The 18,380-nt window shown below is 42.2% G+C and overlaps 2 protein-coding genes and 2 non-coding genes across 6 annotated transcripts; 3 read left to right on the plus strand and 1 right to left on the minus strand.

Moving 5' to 3' along the window:
• The first annotated feature begins 498 nt into the window (after positions 1–498).
• Positions 499–573, plus strand: TRNAI-UAU (transfer RNA isoleucine (anticodon UAU)). The gene has a single exon. It is a non-coding gene; the product is annotated as a tRNA-Ile (tRNA).
• Positions 574–778: 205 nt separating this feature from the next.
• TRNAI-UAU (transfer RNA isoleucine (anticodon UAU)) lies at positions 779–853 on the plus strand. Its single transcript has one exon. It is a non-coding gene; the product is annotated as a tRNA-Ile (tRNA).
• Positions 854–4,368: 3,515 nt separating this feature from the next.
• LOC135650929 (transcription factor PCF5-like) lies at positions 4,369–6,993 on the minus strand. Of its 3 annotated transcripts, none has more exons than XM_065170626.1 (2): positions 6,754–6,993; positions 4,369–6,327 (listed from the first exon to the last, which is right to left on the minus strand). In XM_065170626.1, exon 2 carries the CDS (start codon positions 5,883–5,885, stop codon positions 4,635–4,637), a length of 1,251 nt encoding a protein of 416 aa, XP_065026698.1. In that variant the 5' UTR covers positions 5,886–6,327; positions 6,754–6,993; the 3' UTR covers positions 4,369–4,634. The 3 variants fall into 3 exon arrangements, with proteins under 3 accessions (XP_065026698.1, XP_065026696.1, XP_065026697.1); XM_065170624.1 differs by lacking the exon at positions 6,754–6,993 and adding an exon at positions 6,452–6,738; XM_065170625.1 differs by lacking the exon at positions 6,754–6,993 and adding an exon at positions 6,452–6,738 and having other exon boundaries at positions 4,369–6,372.
• A 6,682-nt stretch (positions 6,994–13,675) lies between these two features.
• LOC135650417 (GDSL esterase/lipase At5g45910-like) lies at positions 13,676–17,052 on the plus strand. Its single transcript, XM_065169727.1, has 5 exons — positions 13,676–13,966; positions 14,106–14,324; positions 14,393–14,541; positions 14,644–14,920; positions 16,547–17,052. The coding sequence occupies exons 1-5, from the start codon at positions 13,765–13,767 to the stop codon at positions 16,780–16,782; spliced, it is 1,083 nt and encodes a 360-aa protein (XP_065025799.1). The 5' UTR covers positions 13,676–13,764; the 3' UTR covers positions 16,783–17,052.
• Positions 17,053–18,380: the final 1,328 nt, after the last annotated feature.

The following is an 18,380-nucleotide window of genomic DNA, read 5'->3' on the forward strand; positions in this document are numbered from 1 at the left end:
TTAAGAAAAAAAACTGAGAAATCCACATATTTTACTCTTTTGCAATATATATATATATATATATATATATATATGTATATATATATATATATGTATATATATATATATATATATATATGTATATATGTATATATATATATATGTATATATATATATATGTATATATATGTATATGTATATGTATATGTATATATATATGTATATATACATATATATATATATATATATGTATACATATATATGTATATGTATATATATATATATATATATATATATATACATATACATATATATGTATACATATATAGATATATATATATGTATATATATACATATATATATATGTATATATATATATACATATATATATATATATATATATATATATATATATATATATATATATATGTATGTATATATCTCTTTGTACATCGATGTACAAATAGAAAGGAGACCTTTATGAGCTGTCAAAATTATTTTTCAAAAACATATATCAACGGTCCCGTAGCTCAGTTGGTTAGTAGCATCGGTCTTATGAGCCGAAGGTCGCGGGTTCGAGCCCCGCTGGGACTAAATATGTATTTAATAAAAAAAACTGACAAATTCGCATGTTATATTTTTTTGCATATATATTTTTATAAATATATTTATAAATTCACATGTATATATATATTTATAAATTCACATGTATATATATATTTATAAATATATATATAATATAAATAGAAAGAAGACCTTTATGAGTTGTCAAAATTATTTTTCAAAAATACATATTTACGGTCTCGTAGCTCAGTTGGTTAGTAGCATCGGTCTTATGAGCCGAAGGTCGCGGGTTCGAGCCCCGCTGGGACCATATATGTGTTTAAATTTTGTTTTATAATAAGCAAATTGTCGGAATAAACCAACGGTTTTGACAAATTTTCACCATCTTTATTCCCAAAAAATTTTTAAAATAATTTTATTCTTTCTCCATCGTAACAATTGCCACTGCTAGCCCCATGTGTGACTCTTCAATCTTCACTATTTTCGTTCTCTTTTGATTGTCTTCGTTTTTATGTCTCATTTGTCTTTATCTTTTTTTTCCGATAACATGACCCGGTTTAATCCTAGCACGATGATATTATATATAAAAATAATATCAAGATTTCTTTTTCGATTATCGTGGCCATCGAAGAGGGTAGAAGGAATATCAGAGCTTCCTTTCTTTGTTATCGTATCTATGGCAATCTAATAAGGCAAAAGAAGCACAACGATGTTATCTGCAAAAAGAGTGTCTGAGCTTTCTTTCTTGATCGTTGTATCCATAATAATCAAAGAGGATTGTTGGAGCTTTTTTTCCTTATTTTATTTGTGGTAACCAAACAGGACGGAGAAAAATCGTTAGGAATCGTTGCGAGGAAGACAAAGCAAAAGAAGGTCAGAAGCGAAAGTGATGTGAGTTGGGTGGAGGCTTTCCAATTGAATGGGGCTGGAGTTTATAGAAAAGAATATTTTAAAAATAGGAGCTATGGGAACTTCTAAAAGCTGTGTTTTTTTTCAAGAATTTATCCTTTTTATAATTAGATTTTACTTTCAACAATTTCACCTTAATATTATCAAATATGAATCTTAGAATTATTTTATCACATCTAACCTTAATATTTATAGATATTTTTAATACACATTCATACCATCATTTTGGAATAATTAGCATATCCATGCAATCATTACTTAATTCATTTTGTAGTGACTGAAAAATTGGCTTAGTACTAAGTTCCTTTATTTGTATCCTGTTATATGACAGTCGATTGGCTATAATAATGATCAGACAAGAAAATTTGAACTTTTGTAGGACTAAATAAGCTATATTTATTTATAGATTTGTGATATTTTGGATATAAAATTTTTATGTAGTTGGAAATAATCTTTGTGATATTGATATAGTTTAACAAAATGTGAATGAGCAAATTATTTATAGCAGTTATATATTTTTTGGCGATTCAACGATTTCCATCAGTAAATATTTGTAAGTTTGATCGTATCATGTGTTCATTTGGCTGATTGCATCTTTACCTTATTTTGTCAACCTATATTTTTTTTACTATGGATTTTTTTTGGGCTCGCAGATTACATATAGTCTCTAATTATTAGACTTGAATTAGCTAATTTGCTGGGTAAATACTTTGACAGTGTTAGTGAACAAAAGTATCGTGGTTGATGAGTCAACACGGTTAGGTCCGCGGGTCGATATCGGGAGCTTCTTGCCGAGTGAGTAGGATGATGAGATGGCCGCGCCCTCGGGGAGGAATGCTGGTCGGGAACTAGGCCGGCTCATTGCTCTCCCTTGTGCGATGGAAGGTATCTCTTTGATCGAGACGCTCGTCGCTTGGGAGTGACTGTTTCGGAGCGACTCGGGCAAGAGTCAAGTTAGCAGGGTCGACTGGGCCCTCGTGAGAGGATGTTGATCAGCGTTCCTCGGTCTGCTGACCCGGACGTCGTTTGTGATGAGACACGCCTCTCCGATTCCGGGGTGAATGGCAGCATGTCCTCATGCACTGGATGGGAATTCCTGGGTTGAGACGCTCATCGTTCGGGGGTGACCACCTTCTTGCAAAATGGCCTTCGTCGGGTGTTTCCCGACTTTGGCCCCTCTAACGAGCAAGTCAGTGGAGTTTTTTTTTTTTTCTCTATCTCTCCCTTTGGCCGGATGCTGGCCAGGGTTTTTTATACCATTGTGTGGGGATCGGTTACCCTCAGTTTAGTGTGGCTGTTGACCCTCATAAGATGGGACGGTTTCTCTGACGAGCTAACGTCTTGGGAGGATATCTGAACGACGTCAGACGGCACCGCCCCGAGCTCTCGGGATAGTCGCGTTGCATAGTATCTTGATACAGAACCTGACTTGACATGCGTTATGGGGTTTTGATGGCGTGTGACATCGAATTCTGACAGTGATTGAGACATGACGTGTGATATTGGGGGTGACTAATTTGGGGATGAAAATATGAGTTCTAATCCCACTTTCGTCATTTACTCTTTACGATTTTAAATTAAAAAAAAGATCCCTTGACAATTAGTTTCACATCAAAATAGCACAATCTAATTTAAAGTGGACAAACATAATTTTTATGATTACTAATCCATTAATATATACGAAATTAACGTTCGTAAATGAAAAGAAGTATCTGCACATAACATGTTCGTCACACATTTGACACCCAAAGAGCCTGTAACGTACGGTCAATAGCATTTACGTGAGTAATTGCGGGTCCCACAATAACATTTTGTGGGTTTGGGATGCTCCAATGTGATGCCATCTTCCTTTGGATTTGTGCAGACACAGTCGCTTCCGGAGAGGATAAATGGTGCAATGCCGAAGTACAGAATCCACCGCATCGGCATCTGCAATCTTAACTCCACATCCAGTGATTTGATGCAAATCAACAAAGTGATATATCCACTGATGAAGGGCACAAGATATGTTAAGAAAGTTCCATATGTCAGGTTTGTGGGAGAGATGCTGAACTCATCTATGGATAGCAAATTGAGGGTGTGAGGTGACGCTTTGTCTTGCAAGCAAGTGAACTTGATGACAGTGTTGTAGCTTAATTATGGGCAGATAGATAATGTTCGAATTTATATGTACCTTTTCCGATACATATGTCTGGATTTTAGCTTCTTGAGTACAAAAGAGGAAGGATCCTATCGAGGATGTGATTCTATTCCTTAGAAGACGATGCACTAAGGTTCCTCACAGCGCAGCAGCAGTTCAAAGAAGATATCAAACGAGGAAGAGAGAGAGAGAGAGAGAGAGAGAGAGAGAGACTCTCAGCTTCGCAAAAGAGAAGAAGAAAAGCATAAAAAAGCCACTAAGCAGCTTTGTGCAAGTTACAGTGATCGACTGTCAGTCGTGCAATCTCTCCTACCAACTTTGATTTAGATTCTTCCCTAATGTGACCGCGAGCACCAAGATGAGCATTATAACAAAAGTGGCTGAAGCAAAAGGCTGCCACTGTTCAGAGAAAAAGACCTATCCTCAGTATCCTCAAATGCTATGGAGATGGGCAATCATGAATTCGTTTATAAATCCATCTCTTTTAGCTGCTCGAGGTTGTTGCCATGTCTACTCCTCCTACACTTCCAAGCACAGCAGTGCGGCTTCCTTTCACCTCCTTGTCTGCGTTAAAACTGCATTACCTCCGAGCACAGTAGTGCTGCTTCCTTTCACCTCCTCGTCTGCGTTAAAACTGCATTAGACTTCAACGTTAACTGTCTTCTATGTTTTCCCCTAATTCTTGCGTACTTCACAGAACAAATCTCTCGGTCGTTCCCGGATGACAGCAACGCAAATGCAGCAGCAGTTTTCGCCATATCGAGAAGGAAACAACGTCACAAAAAGAAGCAACTCCAATGACAACGACGACTACAACAGCAACCGAGGCTAACCATGGCAAAACAATCAATGGCCTGGATGCCCATCTGAAGCAAAACCAAGGGACAGAGAGAAGAGAGGATCCGACATGGATTTCCTAGTCTTCACTCCCCACCCCCCAACACAAACCAAGCAGTCCTACGAGTAACGATGACAGAGAGAAATTTTGAGGGTGGAACAAGTGAAGTAATCGGAGGTGGTTTGCTCCTCTGCTTCCACTCCATCAATGGCGAGAAGCAGAGGGCAGCTTGTTGGAGATGCTCCCGTGATCCTCGTCGCCCTGTATCCGTGCCGGGATGCCCAAACCAGAGAAGCCGGTTTCCGACGTGAACCCAGTGGAAGAAACCGACGGATGGAACACGGGGTGCATCTGGTGCTCACCGGTGGGCGCAATGGCTTCTGCCCAACCATGGACTGAAGCCGAGTTACTGGACTGAAGGGGTTCCCTCTGAGAGAAATACTGGCTCGGGCCAAGCACCGAGTGCAGCGGCAAAGCCTGCGGTGGTGGAACGCTGAAAGCAAATCCTCCGAAGCCGCCGCCTCTATTCGTCTCCGCCACGTTCCATGGAATCGTTCGGCGGTTCTGCTCGGCCCAGCCAGCCGAGGCGGTGTCAAAGCCCAAGTGGGTGGAGCCAGCGAGTAGAGAATTGTGAGAGGAAGAAGTTGGACTCTGGTGTTGGTGTTGGTAATGGTGGTGGTGGCTGGACTTGGAGTGGTGAAAGATTGGATCTTGGAAGGATTGAAGGGAGAGGCGGAGGTCTTGATTTTGGCTACTGGTTAGACATAGAAAGTCCGGCCGGTAGTTCTGGAAGCCAATTGGAGAGCTAGAGGACGGCGAAGTAGAGGTGGCACCAGCAGCCATCGGGAGGAAGGACTTGATGGTATTGGCAATAGCATCGGAGTCCAATGAAAGCGGGAGGAAACTATTACTCCCAGCACCGCCGACGCTATCACCGAAGCTGAAGGCAGTGGTGACATCTGGTTCAGCAACCGGAACTGGTTTCTTGCCGGACTGCTCAGAAGGCTGCTCTGCAGCCGGGGATCGGTTGGCTGGTGGAGGATGATGGAAAGTAGATTTGCTGGTGGCGGTGACGGTGGCAGTGGGAGTCCAGGCTGGGAGCACCGCGAGCTGGTCGATGGCGACCTTGGCGTTCTTGATGAGCCAATCGACGGCTTTGCTTGGACGATCGTAGCCAAGGCGGTCCTGGACGTCGTAGAACTGAATGGCGGTGTGGGCTGAGAGGCGGACGCGGCGGTCTCGGGGGCCCTTGGCCGTGCACACCTTGCTGTGGCGGTCCTTCCGGCCGGTGGACCTCAAAATGTGGCCACCTTGTACCTCCACAATCTCCCCGCCGACGCCCCTCAGCCTTCTAAACCTCGAGTGGACCTGCGCCTGCTGCTGTGGCTGCTCCTGCTCCTGCTGAGCGAGCTGGTGGAAACCGAGGCCTCCACGGTGGCTTTGGCTCTCCCCCATCCTCTCCGAACGATGGGCATACTCGGAAGACGAAGCCGTGGCAGCCGATAAGGAGGAAGACACGGTGGTGGAAGATGTGACACAGTTAGAAACCTTCGGAAGCTTGCTTGCACTTCTGCCGCTACTGCAGGTAGCTGATTCGCAGTGCACTTGTTGTTCTCCTCCTCTTTCGCTTTCTCTCGAACGACGTTGTAATCGATGGTATCGACTCCTCCGGGCATCCAACGTCTTGTCCCTCTTCCGCTCCACTTCCGACTTCAGATTGCTCAATCTGTTGTCATCAGTGGGTGCAATTTCTCTTGGCCTCTTGCTCTCACTGCTGCTGCTCCTGTTGGCGTTGGTCTCGTAGCACGTGGTGGTACTGGTGCTGATGACAGTGATCGTGCCTCTCCTGCTTCCTCTTCGGAAAGGCTTGGCCGTCCAAGTCCCAGAATTCCATCACCTACGCCACAACTCGAGCTCTCAGTCCACCACCAACCACACACCACTGTCGACAGTGAATCAGGGACAAGATCGAACAACGGGACGGATATAGAGCGAGAGAGGCAAAGGTAAATGCCACTTACCTTGGCTCGCAAGGTAATCCGAGGAAACCCAACTCGATCTTTTCGTTGGGTTAAAAACCCTAAAAGGAGCCAGATCTAAACCATCACACTTTCCCAAGAAGAGGATAAGCACAGGACGGGAGCAGGCCGGAAGCAGAACAAGGACAAGGAGTCATAGATTGGCAAAGAGAGCTTAAGTTTTAGTTGGAAAGAAAGAAGAGACAGCGAGAAGAGAAAGATGAGGTACTCTTTGCTTTGGGCATGGGCCTACCGGGAACTACTGTGGGAGAGGGGTTCGAAGGGAGAAAGAAAGGGAGACTCACTCAAGTGAGGGTTCCTCGGCAAGGACACTAAAGCGTCGCGTCAGAGATTAAAAGATCACGGTGAACTCGCGGCCCACTCCGACACCGGCATCAACAGCAGCAGCAGCTCCTGTGGGAAAGACGAGCAAAGCCACAAAATCTTCTCACCATGCTTTCGAGCCTCGACAGCGACGCAGCTTTTGGTTTTTCTCACTCCTTTATTGCTTTGCCAAAAGACACATGACCTCTCCCACCCCCACCCATGCTGTTACCTCTCTCTCTCTCTCTCCCTCTCCTTCCTTCTTCCACCTCGAGTCAGTACCGTAACAAGTAATAAATTGCTGCGGACTTTAGTTCTATAGCCAGCCAGCGACATTCCAGGAACGAAGATCATTTATACTCCCATCACGCCATTATTTTAATCACACACACCCCTTGGAATGGCTTGCGGCAGACAAGGGCATATCGGGCATCTCCTCAGGACGGTGACACGAGGCCATGGGCAGGCTGATGATGGCCTCTCCGAAGGTTGACAATCGTGCCCTTCTTTTTATCTCCTTTTTCTTCCTCCTCCTCCGCTTTCCAAATCTATATTATTGGTCGTGAAATCTAGCAATCATCAAAGATTCCTTGCAGCTTCCCAGACGTGCAGCCTTTTAAGTTGTCATCTCACGCGACATTTTTGTTTTGATCTCAACTAAAGAAATCAACCGATTCTTTTTCTTGGACGGTAATCTCCGAATGCCAAAAATCCAACGACCTTTGCTACGGTCAGAGATGGGTTGCCACGAGTTGCTTCACTCGAAAGCGTACCGTCGCTTTCTTTGCCTCGCCGCCCTGTAGATCTTAAGACTCGAAGAAGACAGGGGCATCCTCACTGTGATCATTCATCACTTAATTGATACGTGGCATCTAAACACGCAAAGGATAACGTAGCTAAGAATGGTCTGAAATGCGTACCTTCTCTTTGGCATCTCCGATGCATACACCACGCTTGATGTCAAAAGTTAAGAGCAACAGTAACAATCATAGAACCAGATTCCCACGGCTGTTGCAGCAGCCATAGCTACTAAAATTTATTGGATCATTCTTTTTGGCCAGCTTCCTTTTTACCCTATGCTCTGCTTCATTACAGGCCTACGTCGGTACGGCTCTCATCCCCACTTCTCCACATCAAAATTCTTCGCCCACGCCATTACCCCGTCTCTCTCTCTCTCTCTCTCTCTCTCTCTCTCTCTCGTAAAAAAGCGTAGGATGATGATATCGAATCACATGGGCAATGAGTACGCGTTGCAGAGGGCGGTAGGTTGAGCTGTCCGTCTCCGGAAGAGGGAGGGAGAAGATGAGAAGAGGCATGCATGTGATGTTGTTTGGCGTGGGGCGTTCCGGCTGAGGCGAAGCTGCGAGAGGGGTCAACAACAACACCACCACCGACGGCAACCGAGAGGGACAACGAGGGAGATGAGAAGATAACAGCACAGCACGCAGGAGGGAAGGGGAAAGTTTGATGATGGCTAAAGGCGACTGGGATCTTTGTCCCCTTCCGGTTGCAGTGCTGCGGCGTCCCTTGTCTGCTGTAGGTAGAGATAGCAATGGCCATGCGTCCGACAACATTATTGTGAATCTTACCACCTAAATTTGTCCCGATCAGACACTTTTGCCCAACCGTATGCATCCCAATTTCAATTAAATTAAATGTACGTCTTATTCCAATTTAAGTAGGCCAAATAGGTTTAAATATGATATTTGTATTAATTTCTTATATTTATTTCGAAGCCAAGTGACCACCGAAATATGCAAATTTGAGACCAAGTACTTAATCTATAGTGATAATTATTTCAACAAGTATCCTACTCTAATTTCTGGCTTAAGACTCTTCCACAACAACACAAACATGAATCTCATTCGGTATCCCTCCCATGCGATTCTTTAATATTTTTACTATATTTACGTATGTGAAAGAAGATTTTTTCAATTACATGAGAAAATCTTACTAACCAATTGAGAAAATTCTTCTTCTATAAATATATATTATATTTAATAAATTACTTATATCTTTCTTCATTCATCACCCTCAACGATAGGAGCTACAAGAGATATCGACGAAGCGCCTGCTGTCTCCTCTCGGTGGTTGCACAATAGGAGAGCGAGCGTTCACTGTCTTATCCTCAGAGGTATACAACGTCACCAACATTGACAACCCTTTTACTGCCCTCAATAAACTGCTATGCTGTTTGCCCTTGCACCGCCATCTACTCGAGGGAAACTTTGATGATAGAATATCAACGTCATGTTATATTGTCTTCCTTGGAACTAATCCAATCAGTTGGAGTTCTAAGAAACAAAATATAGTTGCATAGTTTACAACTAAAGTTGAATACCGTGTCATCGTCATCGCTACTGCATAACTCAATTGGGTCACAAATCTGCTCAAAAAACTTAACATCAACTCGACCCTTATTCCTATAATATATTATAATAATGTTAGAACTACCTATCTATGTGCTAATCCAATGCTCTATTCACGCATGAAACGCAATGTCATCGATTTCCATTTCGTACGAGATCAAGTTGTCAAACATCAATTATGTGTTTCTTATATATATATATATATATATATATATATATATATATATATATATATATATATATATATATATATATATATATATATATATATATATATATATATATATATATATATATATATATATATATATATATATATATATATATATATATATATATATATATAACTGATCAACTAGCAGACTCACTCATGAAGCCTCTTACCAGCAAACTATTTTTATTGTATCGGTTTAATATCGACATCCTTGAGCTCAATCTTGAGGGGGCATGATAGTAGATAAGATTTTCTCAATTATACGAAGAAATCTCACTGATCAATTGACAAAAATCTTCTCCTCTAACCCATATAAACATTTCGAAATGAACAACCTCCTATGTAAAAGCTAGAAGTAGAGCCTTTTTTTTCTGATAAATCATAAAAGAAAAAGAAAATTAATTTGATCCGAGACTAAAACACATAATTCAATGAATCCTTTTATACTCGTATATACATAATAAGTCATCGTAGCCTACACCGAATGCACAAAGTAAACGGTCACATACATACTGAATATTCGATTCTTTTTACTGGAAACACAATAATATATCTTCTGACCGAGTAAAACTTGGTCAAAGTGGAATCAACAAATCAGCTGAAAATTACTCTAATGAACTTGCCCTTTTTTTCCTTTATTTGTAGATGTATACCTTTATCAGATTACGTAGGAGCCCTTCAACATGCATCGTATGCCTATGTCCAGATAATTGTTAACAAGAACATGCACAAGATATATATATATATATATATATATATATATATATATATATATATATATATATATATATATATATATATATATATATATATATATTTCATTGATGCTTTTGTAGAATTTGGCCCAATCTCAGCCCCTAAGTGTTATCTTAGCGTCGATCATGCTTTGAAATAATTATCGAACCGGTCGATTATGGTGGTCATAATAGATTGTATGTAGTTCATTCTATTATTTTTTTTAAAATAAAAAAAATTTATATCAAATAACGTATGTCATGTATTCAAATCTGATACCTATCAACAATATATATACTGACCAAATATCTCATTCATTGCTACAATTGCAAGTGTCTTATCTTCATATATAATCTTCGATTGCAAGTAGGTTGAGTCCACTCAGTCGGAGATAACATACAAAACTAAACGAGTCGGCGCTCGGCTGCCTCTACACATGTATAAAATACTTCGGGTGCAAGCTCGCACTCTCCAGGTCGAATTGATGAGCAGAGATGAGTGGAGTTGTGGTGCACAGGCTTCGGCTGTGGATCCTTGTACTATTGTTCACCTCCGTCGGAAGCTCAGAAGCTCGCTTAATGCAGCGGAGAGCACTGGGGTACGCAGACGTATCGTTGCCGATCACTGCCGCAGCAGCTGCAGCAGCAGCAGGAGGAGAAAGGGATCGGTCGGCAGAGAAGGTGTACGAAGGATCGAAGAGGCGGATTCCTGGAGGTCCCGACCCCCAGCATCATTGAATGCGTCCTTCAATTCGACGAGGCCTTGTAAAAAGCTTCCAAGTGTGAGCTGTTGTCTCTGTTTTTCTCCAGGAATAGGAATTGCTTTGCCCTTTCTATTATTGAGCCTGTGGCACTGTGAGATGTTTGACACTGCAATGTGACGATGAAGGTGGGTGGCTTTAATGAATAATATGGCTCCTTGTTTTTTATGTGAATCATCTTTCTTCCGTCTCATTGAAATCTTGATATATCCATATAAATCTCGGTAGTCGCAACATAAATCACGAAAGCGACTCTCGATAATATGAGATCAGGAAACGGTTATTCTGCTGTTTAAAAGAGGCAAATCTCGTCGCTTCTTTTACGTTGTTTTGTAAGCATGGAAATGATTATGATGCCATTTTGCCAAGGAAGACGTGCTCATCACTTGTTGAAAACAGAGTAATTACTCGCAATTCACTAACCACCCCAACACAAATGAACTGTAAGAGAAGTAAGTACGAAAAGAAATCCATTGTTTTAAGCTTTATTTAAAGGCCATCTGTAGTGAATCTACTTTGGACCTTGTGAGAACACTGGAACTGATGAGGAACACTCTCCACATGCAGTTGGATTCTTCAGTGATAATAAATGGAGCCACCAGCTGCGGGCCTTGTTCGCTTCTAACCTCAGAGGTCTGGTTTGTTCATCGAATCGTTCCCTTTATTGCAAATCAAAGTAAGGCTTTACGAGTGTCTGATGTTTCAGTCCATTCATCCCTTGACGGCTAAAGATAGTAGCTAACTTACCTTTCAATCATGGAATAGACTTGGAAAGCTTATTCTCTTTCAGCCGATGGTGCAAGTTTGGTACAAAGAACATGCATCTCTGCACCGACGAAACCTTGTTAAGATGTATCCGTACGTGAGCAGAGATTGAAATAACCCTGATCAGGTTAAGGGATACTAGAGATTTGCATGACAACTCAAAAGCTTAGCAACTATGCTTTGACATTTATGCTGGAGGCGATAATATGAAGGGACTATTCACAAGTCAGCCTCCTATAATTTGGTAGATTTGCCTTCTATGAACATAAGCCAACGTCTTGTCAGTGGGGAGACTTGGTATTGCTGGTGACAGTGTACTAGTGCTCGCTTTGGTACTCGAAGGAGATCTTCCCTTATTCGCTGGACATGAGTGGGAGTACACACGCACAGAGAAGACAGAATGTGATGGTGATGTGCATGATTGCACAATGATCTCTTATTTGCTTATGGAAATGGAGGACCAGAATCAACTGTAAGGCAATAGTGTTTGCAGACTGCATGCTCATGAAGAAGAACTTACAGTTGGAGGCTATCGATAGCACAGATTCTAAAATAATGGCAGCCCAACATGTCGAGTGCATCTTTCCCCGTGCAGCGCATGATCTAATATTGATATGGTTTAGCCTTTGGAGTCTTGCATCTATGGTCCCCCTTGCAAGGGATGCTTTAGGGAGGTATGACCGAACCACTGCTTAAAGTAGCCTCCTCAATGTTAAAGGACAGCTTGATATCAAATACAATCAATGAACTTCCAATGATTTCCAACTTGCTAACGTGCAATGGAGTTCTATTTTATCTGTTCTAGCAGTGGCATGGAAGATGTGTGTGTGTGTACATATCAAGTCCAACCTATCAAACTTTCTCAGTGTGGCCTTATGCATCACTTGCAATCAGCCATAAGGATGATGGCAAGGTTTTGTGAATAACACGTACGAACCCATAAACATGAGATCAATAATAAGATCAATCATGAATCCCTTAGGCAACTGAAGAGGCAACATAGCATCTCTGCAACACCCTAATTTAAGACCATTAATGCAGCAGGCAGATTGACCATTATATCTTGTGACTAAAATTAGGTTAGGTGAGCCACAAGAGGGCTGCAAGTTTATAATAATAACAAGACAAATTGATTAAGTGCTGTGGACTTGTTCATAACAACTCCAGGAGATCGAGTCTAGCCATGACTGCTTCACCATGTGAGCAGCCCATCACCAATGGATGGGAAAAGCCCTCTCTGAATGGGTTCCTGGAGGAAGACTGTGTATAACCTTTGTCTCCTGTCGTCGCTACGAAAGAAAGCAATTAAATCACTAGCGCAGACGCGCCACAGCTGACTAAGATAAAAGAGCAAAGACAATGACAACGACAGTGAACAAAGGCGATCGAGAAACATATTCCAATGCACTCCCTGTCTTTATCTGTACCACTTTTTCGTTAATCCTCCTTTTGTCCTTCGTCTTTCCTTTACTTTTCCCTAAAGTTTATCTTCTTTCCCCTCCCACTTCCTCCTCGGCGGCAGTGGACCCAAGCGGGCGTTGGCGATGCCGGAGTCTTGCCGGACGCGTGGGTGGTCTCAAGTCGAGCGATGTAGTTGAGGAGAGAAACTGCACATGAAGCTTGAGAAAGGCAAGGCTTATCAACATTATTGCTGCTCTCTGATTCCTTAGTTGTTTGCATATTGTATAGGTTTAGTCAACTATCAGTAACTGGCTCGCTGTCGTGGGAACAATTTACTACACCCCCAGGAACAGTATTAAAAGAAGGCCCTCATACTTAGTCAACTCCCACCAGTCATTGGCCTCTCTCTCGAATTCCATTATTTTATTACTCATGTGGTGCATCTGATGAACTGTTGTTGAAGCCAAATACTCTACAGTCGATCCCTGCGGGCTTCCGCAGACTTGTCAGACCTGATGTGACCCGCGCGTATGATACGTCAGCCGTGATGGGATTCATGGGTGATCTGGTCCAACGATCACCCCTGCATACTGGTCACGATGACAAGATATTTTGGTTGTAAATGGGAAAGAAAAAGATAAAAAGGATGCTGTAAGCTGGCCAGAAATTAATACGGGGAAGAGTTCTCGAGAAACGAGGGAATCGTCAACGCATCGGCGCTTTCCCCCCTTCCTCCTCCGCTCCAGCAATGAAGCTCTCCATCTTCATCTGCTTTTTCCTCTTCTTCCTCCGTCCATCCGTCTCTCATCGCTATAATGCGTTGTACAACTTCGGGGACTCCATGTCCGACACTGGCAACGTCCGCATCGGCAGGCTCCCTTATGGCATGACCTTCTTCGGCCGCGCCACCGGACGGTGCTCCGACGGACGCCTGGTTATCGACTTCATAGGTACGTACTGCCGGCGAATAAACTCCTATCGATCCTTTCCCCTGTTTAAGTTTGCTTGTCGAGCATGTCGAGGCAATCATGGCCAACTGCAGACCGACCAAACACTAACTGTTCGCGGGAGTTTCTGTGCATGTTGCAGCTCAAGACCTCGGGTTTCCGTTGCTTCCGCCGTCTTCAGAGTTCTTGGATCACGACTTCAAGCAGGGTGCAAACTTCGCGGTGGTGGCCGCCACCACACTCGGCTTCGAGTTCTTCAACGAGAGAGGGCTTAGCAAAGGTCTATGGGTCAACGCCTCCATTTACATCCAGGTGGAGCGGTTCGAGAAGCTGTTGCCGACGATCTGCGGCGGACCACAAGGTGATCGACAATAATCTCTGTACTTCAATTTGTTCTTGCTACTAAAGAATTGTACAAAATGACGGCAGACTGCAAGGACTTCCTCAGCAAATCACTCTTTATCGTGGGCGAGTTCGGAGGAAACGATTACAGCACCGCGCTCTTCTTTGGGAGACGAATCGATGAAGTGAGTACCTTTGTGCCTCATGTCGTCAGTGCTATCTCAGATGGTGTTGAGGTAAGCTTCGGGCATATCTATCCGACCATACCGCCTCAAGTTCTTTGATCCCACTACTTGCCATGGCTGAACAAGATCATACAAATTCTCATATATACGCAGAGGTTGATCGGCCTCGGCGCCGTCGACATCGTTGTGCCAGGATTGCTGCCGGTGGGGTGCTTCCCCTTGTACCTGACGAACTACCACACGCCTGACCCTGAAGACTACGGCCCCAAGACTGGATGCGGAAGGAAGTACAACGCTCTGTCATGGCTGCACAACGCAATGCTCCGGAAGGCTCTCGACCATCTCCAGCGCAAGTACCCGTCCGTATCCATCAGATACGCGGATTATTACTCGCAGATCATCGATTTCACCCTCAACCCGTTGAAATATGGTCAGTCTTTATCTTCCTTTTGTTCGCATACAGTCTCCGTTATGCATGGGTTGCTGATCATGAATAGCTCCAGGTTTCCGAGTAATAGTCTATTAATCTCATCTCCTCAAGACATAACCTTTGATTAGTGGAAGAGTGTATAATATTTCCCATCGTTGCCAGCTTTAGGTTGAACTACCTTGTCAGTGACTAATTGCCTACGTGATCGGAAGGGTAACGTGTGCTCCTGTTCGATCTCTGTTTCTTTAATGATTCTTTTATCATAGGAAAGCCAGTCTTGAGAAGTTCTAAGCACGCATCTTACGTAGTAAAATTTGGAGTCCTCCTTTGGTGATGGAACATTAGTGGGCCATATCTAGTGGGGTAGTTCAACTTGTCGATTCCTCTTTGTTTAGATACGGTGTGGCGGAGAATCTTTTTAACCTGTCACATGAGAGCATATTATTTGTCGTAGATGAGTTATCATTTTCGGATGAGATCTAATTAGGAGGGGGAGATAATTGTTAGCAGCAAAAAAGAAGATATATTTTGATGAAGAAAGTGGACAAATAGAAGGCTGCTTCGTACCACTTCCCAAGAATTAGTGTCACACGTGGGATTTGACAAAGTCTAAACATCAGCATTACTTAAGCGTGAATCCAATTCAATGTCTATATTCTCTTATTCATAATAAACTTACGATCATATGGGTACATGGTGGTAGTTGGAATGAGTGATGATCGAGAGACATCCATGATAATGATGGGTGGCGATCCTTTGAATGGCGCCCCACCACTATTAAATGAACACTAGGCAACCCCCAACGATTGGGCTTTTGCCGAGTCTTAACTCGATCTAGCGGGACCAGCTGCTCGAGCCAATCGGGGGCACGAGGTCGGTGTCGGGCTTACGAGCGCAAGGATTGGAATCGTGACTCTTATTATCTTTTCTTGTGTCATCAAGTACATAATGTATGTAAGGGTGGTTGGTCGAGTGTCACATCTACATGTGTCTCTCTGGAAGAAAGATTAGGGAACATGGCTTAGGTGCCCGGACGGGAAGGAAGCTCGTGATCCGTGCCCACGAGTTCTGCTTAGGTGCCGGTGTACGGCGCGCATTCGGAAGTGGACATGCACGACTGATAATTCTCGTCAATAACGTGTGCGCTTTTAATAGTGTGTTTGAAGATTCAATAAAGCGAAGGGTGGTTGATTGTAGGCAACTTGAACAGGTCTACCATTAATCGTCTCGTCACTTACAGTGGCAATTAAATTGAATATAATTGATTGTCCAGCGGTTTAACCGTGACCGGTTGATTTAGATGCAAGTAATAGAGAAAGGAGAAATCGACAAAGGCGTGATCACTCATTTTGTCTCCTCCTTTGAAAGGTCTAATAGTATGAACCGCTTTTTTTCTGGATGATAGCAACAACAATTATTGAGCAAGTATTTCTTTTCACCTATTCATGATATCGACAACAATATCTTGGACCAAATCTTTCATATCTAAATGACAAAAGAACATATACACAAAAGAACAAGCTTGGCAAATTTAGTAGTTAATTTGCGTATAGAAATGAAAGAAGCCAAGTTTTATGTGTAGAAATCTTCATCGTCTCCACCCATCTTGTGAAACTTGCTCGTCAGGGTTCACTGCGGGAGCTCTACGAACGTGTTGCGGGAACGGGGGCGGCATCTACAACTACGATCAAGGCCGGAGGTGCAACGACAAGGGCTACACCGTGTGCGAGAATGTGTCGACGCATGTGAGCTGGGACGGCATCCACATGACGGAGGCCGCTCACCGTGTCATCGCCACCGGTTGGCTGCACGGCCCCTACGTCGACCCGCCCATCCTGAGCTCCTCCTCCTCCCAGAGCTGATACTATCATCACCTATACCTGCTACGTTTCTGCAAGTTTCACACGCAAGGCTTGGCGTCAGCATTTCAAGGAACGGTCATTGCTCATCGAACACCAGTGCAGATTCTTGTGTCTTGTATGAAGGAATTGTTACAGTTCTGCAACGCTTTAGCGTCTGCATTCCATCATGTTAATCATTCGATCTGATATTGTATTCATCCCATAAGCCTGTCGTTGTCATCCAAGTGCCGGAACGGGAAGGGAAAATATACATCTCTTGAATTGGTTTCATTAATTGTCCATCTGATACCTTCTCTCCCAAATGAGAGCTCTGAGGTTTATGATTCTTTTCGCATATCTTACAGTCATTAGAATGATCATGTGAATCTTCAGCCCACCGTATAAATATAAGCCTGTTCCATTCTATCTATTAATAAGGTTTCCATTTGATGGGAACATGGCGAGAGAACATAGTTTTCAAGTATTTTAATTGATAATAATATGGAAAATATTCACCCCAGTCATCATCACATGGCGACAAAGTGAAACTATTGGGGTCAATAACATAAAATATCATAGAAATATTTTATTCATATTGTAAAATATTTTCTCACACTAAGTTCACTAAGTCATAATCGGGCCATATGAATATTAATCCAATGTAAAAAAACATCTCATCCATAACATTCGCTTGAGCTAAGCTCATCAAAAACTGATTAGAGCGTCAGAGGGAGTATATTGAAAACTCATTCGATCTTGATCTTTATATATGTCAACTATTGAGCACAATTACTAAGAAAGTATTCTGAGTCTTTTTTTTAGCGACATCAGACTTTTTATGCATGCACGCTTGAACTAAGTCGGGTCTAGTTATCATTGATATCTACCATATCTTATACTCTTAATTCTTCAACTCGAACAATCATAAGTATTAAAAATATCATAAAAAGTATGATAAAATTAATTTAACATAAGCAAGGATTCGTTAATTGAGCTCGATAATATTATAAAACAAACGTTTACTATGATAAACTTGTTTCTCTCTCATAATGGTTTAGAATATGAAACGTTAGTCATTCTACATAGATTTCATGGTCGACATCTCAATTATTGAGATGTTAATCTTCAGCCCACCATATAAATATAAGCCTGTTCCATTCTATCTATTAATAAGGTTTCCATTTGATGGGAACAGGGTGAGAGATCATAGTTTTCAAGTATTTTAATTGATAATAATATGGAAAATATTCACCCCAGTCATCGTCACATGACAACAGTGAAAAACTGCACATAAAATATCATACAAATATTTTATTCATGTAGTAAAATATTCAACCCAATATAAAGTATTAAAAATACATCGTATCCATAACGTAGAATATTCTTTTGAGTTAAGTTCATCGGGCCCAAAAATATAAGACAATTACTTACTCAAAAATTGATTAGAGCATCGGAGAGATCATGTTGAAAACCCACTCGATCTTGATCTTTATCATGTAGGTCGATGATCGACCAAACATTCGGATATTTTTCAGCTATTAAGAAAGCATTGGGGTCTTTCTTTTTAGTGACATCAGACTTCTTCTTATGCATGCACGCCTTAACTGAGTCGAGTCTGG

Source organism: Musa acuminata, chromosome BXJ3-10 (assembly GCF_036884655.1).
Source record: "Musa acuminata AAA Group cultivar baxijiao chromosome BXJ3-10, Cavendish_Baxijiao_AAA, whole genome shotgun sequence".
Classification (NCBI taxonomy): domain Eukaryota; kingdom Viridiplantae; phylum Streptophyta; class Magnoliopsida; order Zingiberales; family Musaceae; genus Musa; species Musa acuminata.

Bases quoted from the DNA above. Each gene is read 5' to 3' on its own strand.
- LOC135650929 (XM_065170626.1), bottom strand. From the start codon at position 5,885: ATGGGGGAGAGCCAAAGCCACCGTGGAGGCCTCGGTTTCCACCAGCTC.
- LOC135650417 (XM_065169727.1), top strand. From the start codon at position 13,765: ATGAAGCTCTCCATCTTCATCTGCTTTTTCCTCTTCTTCCTCCGTCCA. The intron at 13,967-14,105 runs GTACGTACTGCC...TGCATGTTGCAG, and splicing joins CCTGGTTATCGACTTCATAG to CTCAAGACCTCGGGTTTCCG. The intron at 14,542-14,643 runs GTAAGCTTCGGG...ATATATACGCAG, and splicing joins CTATCTCAGATGGTGTTGAG to AGGTTGATCGGCCTCGGCGC.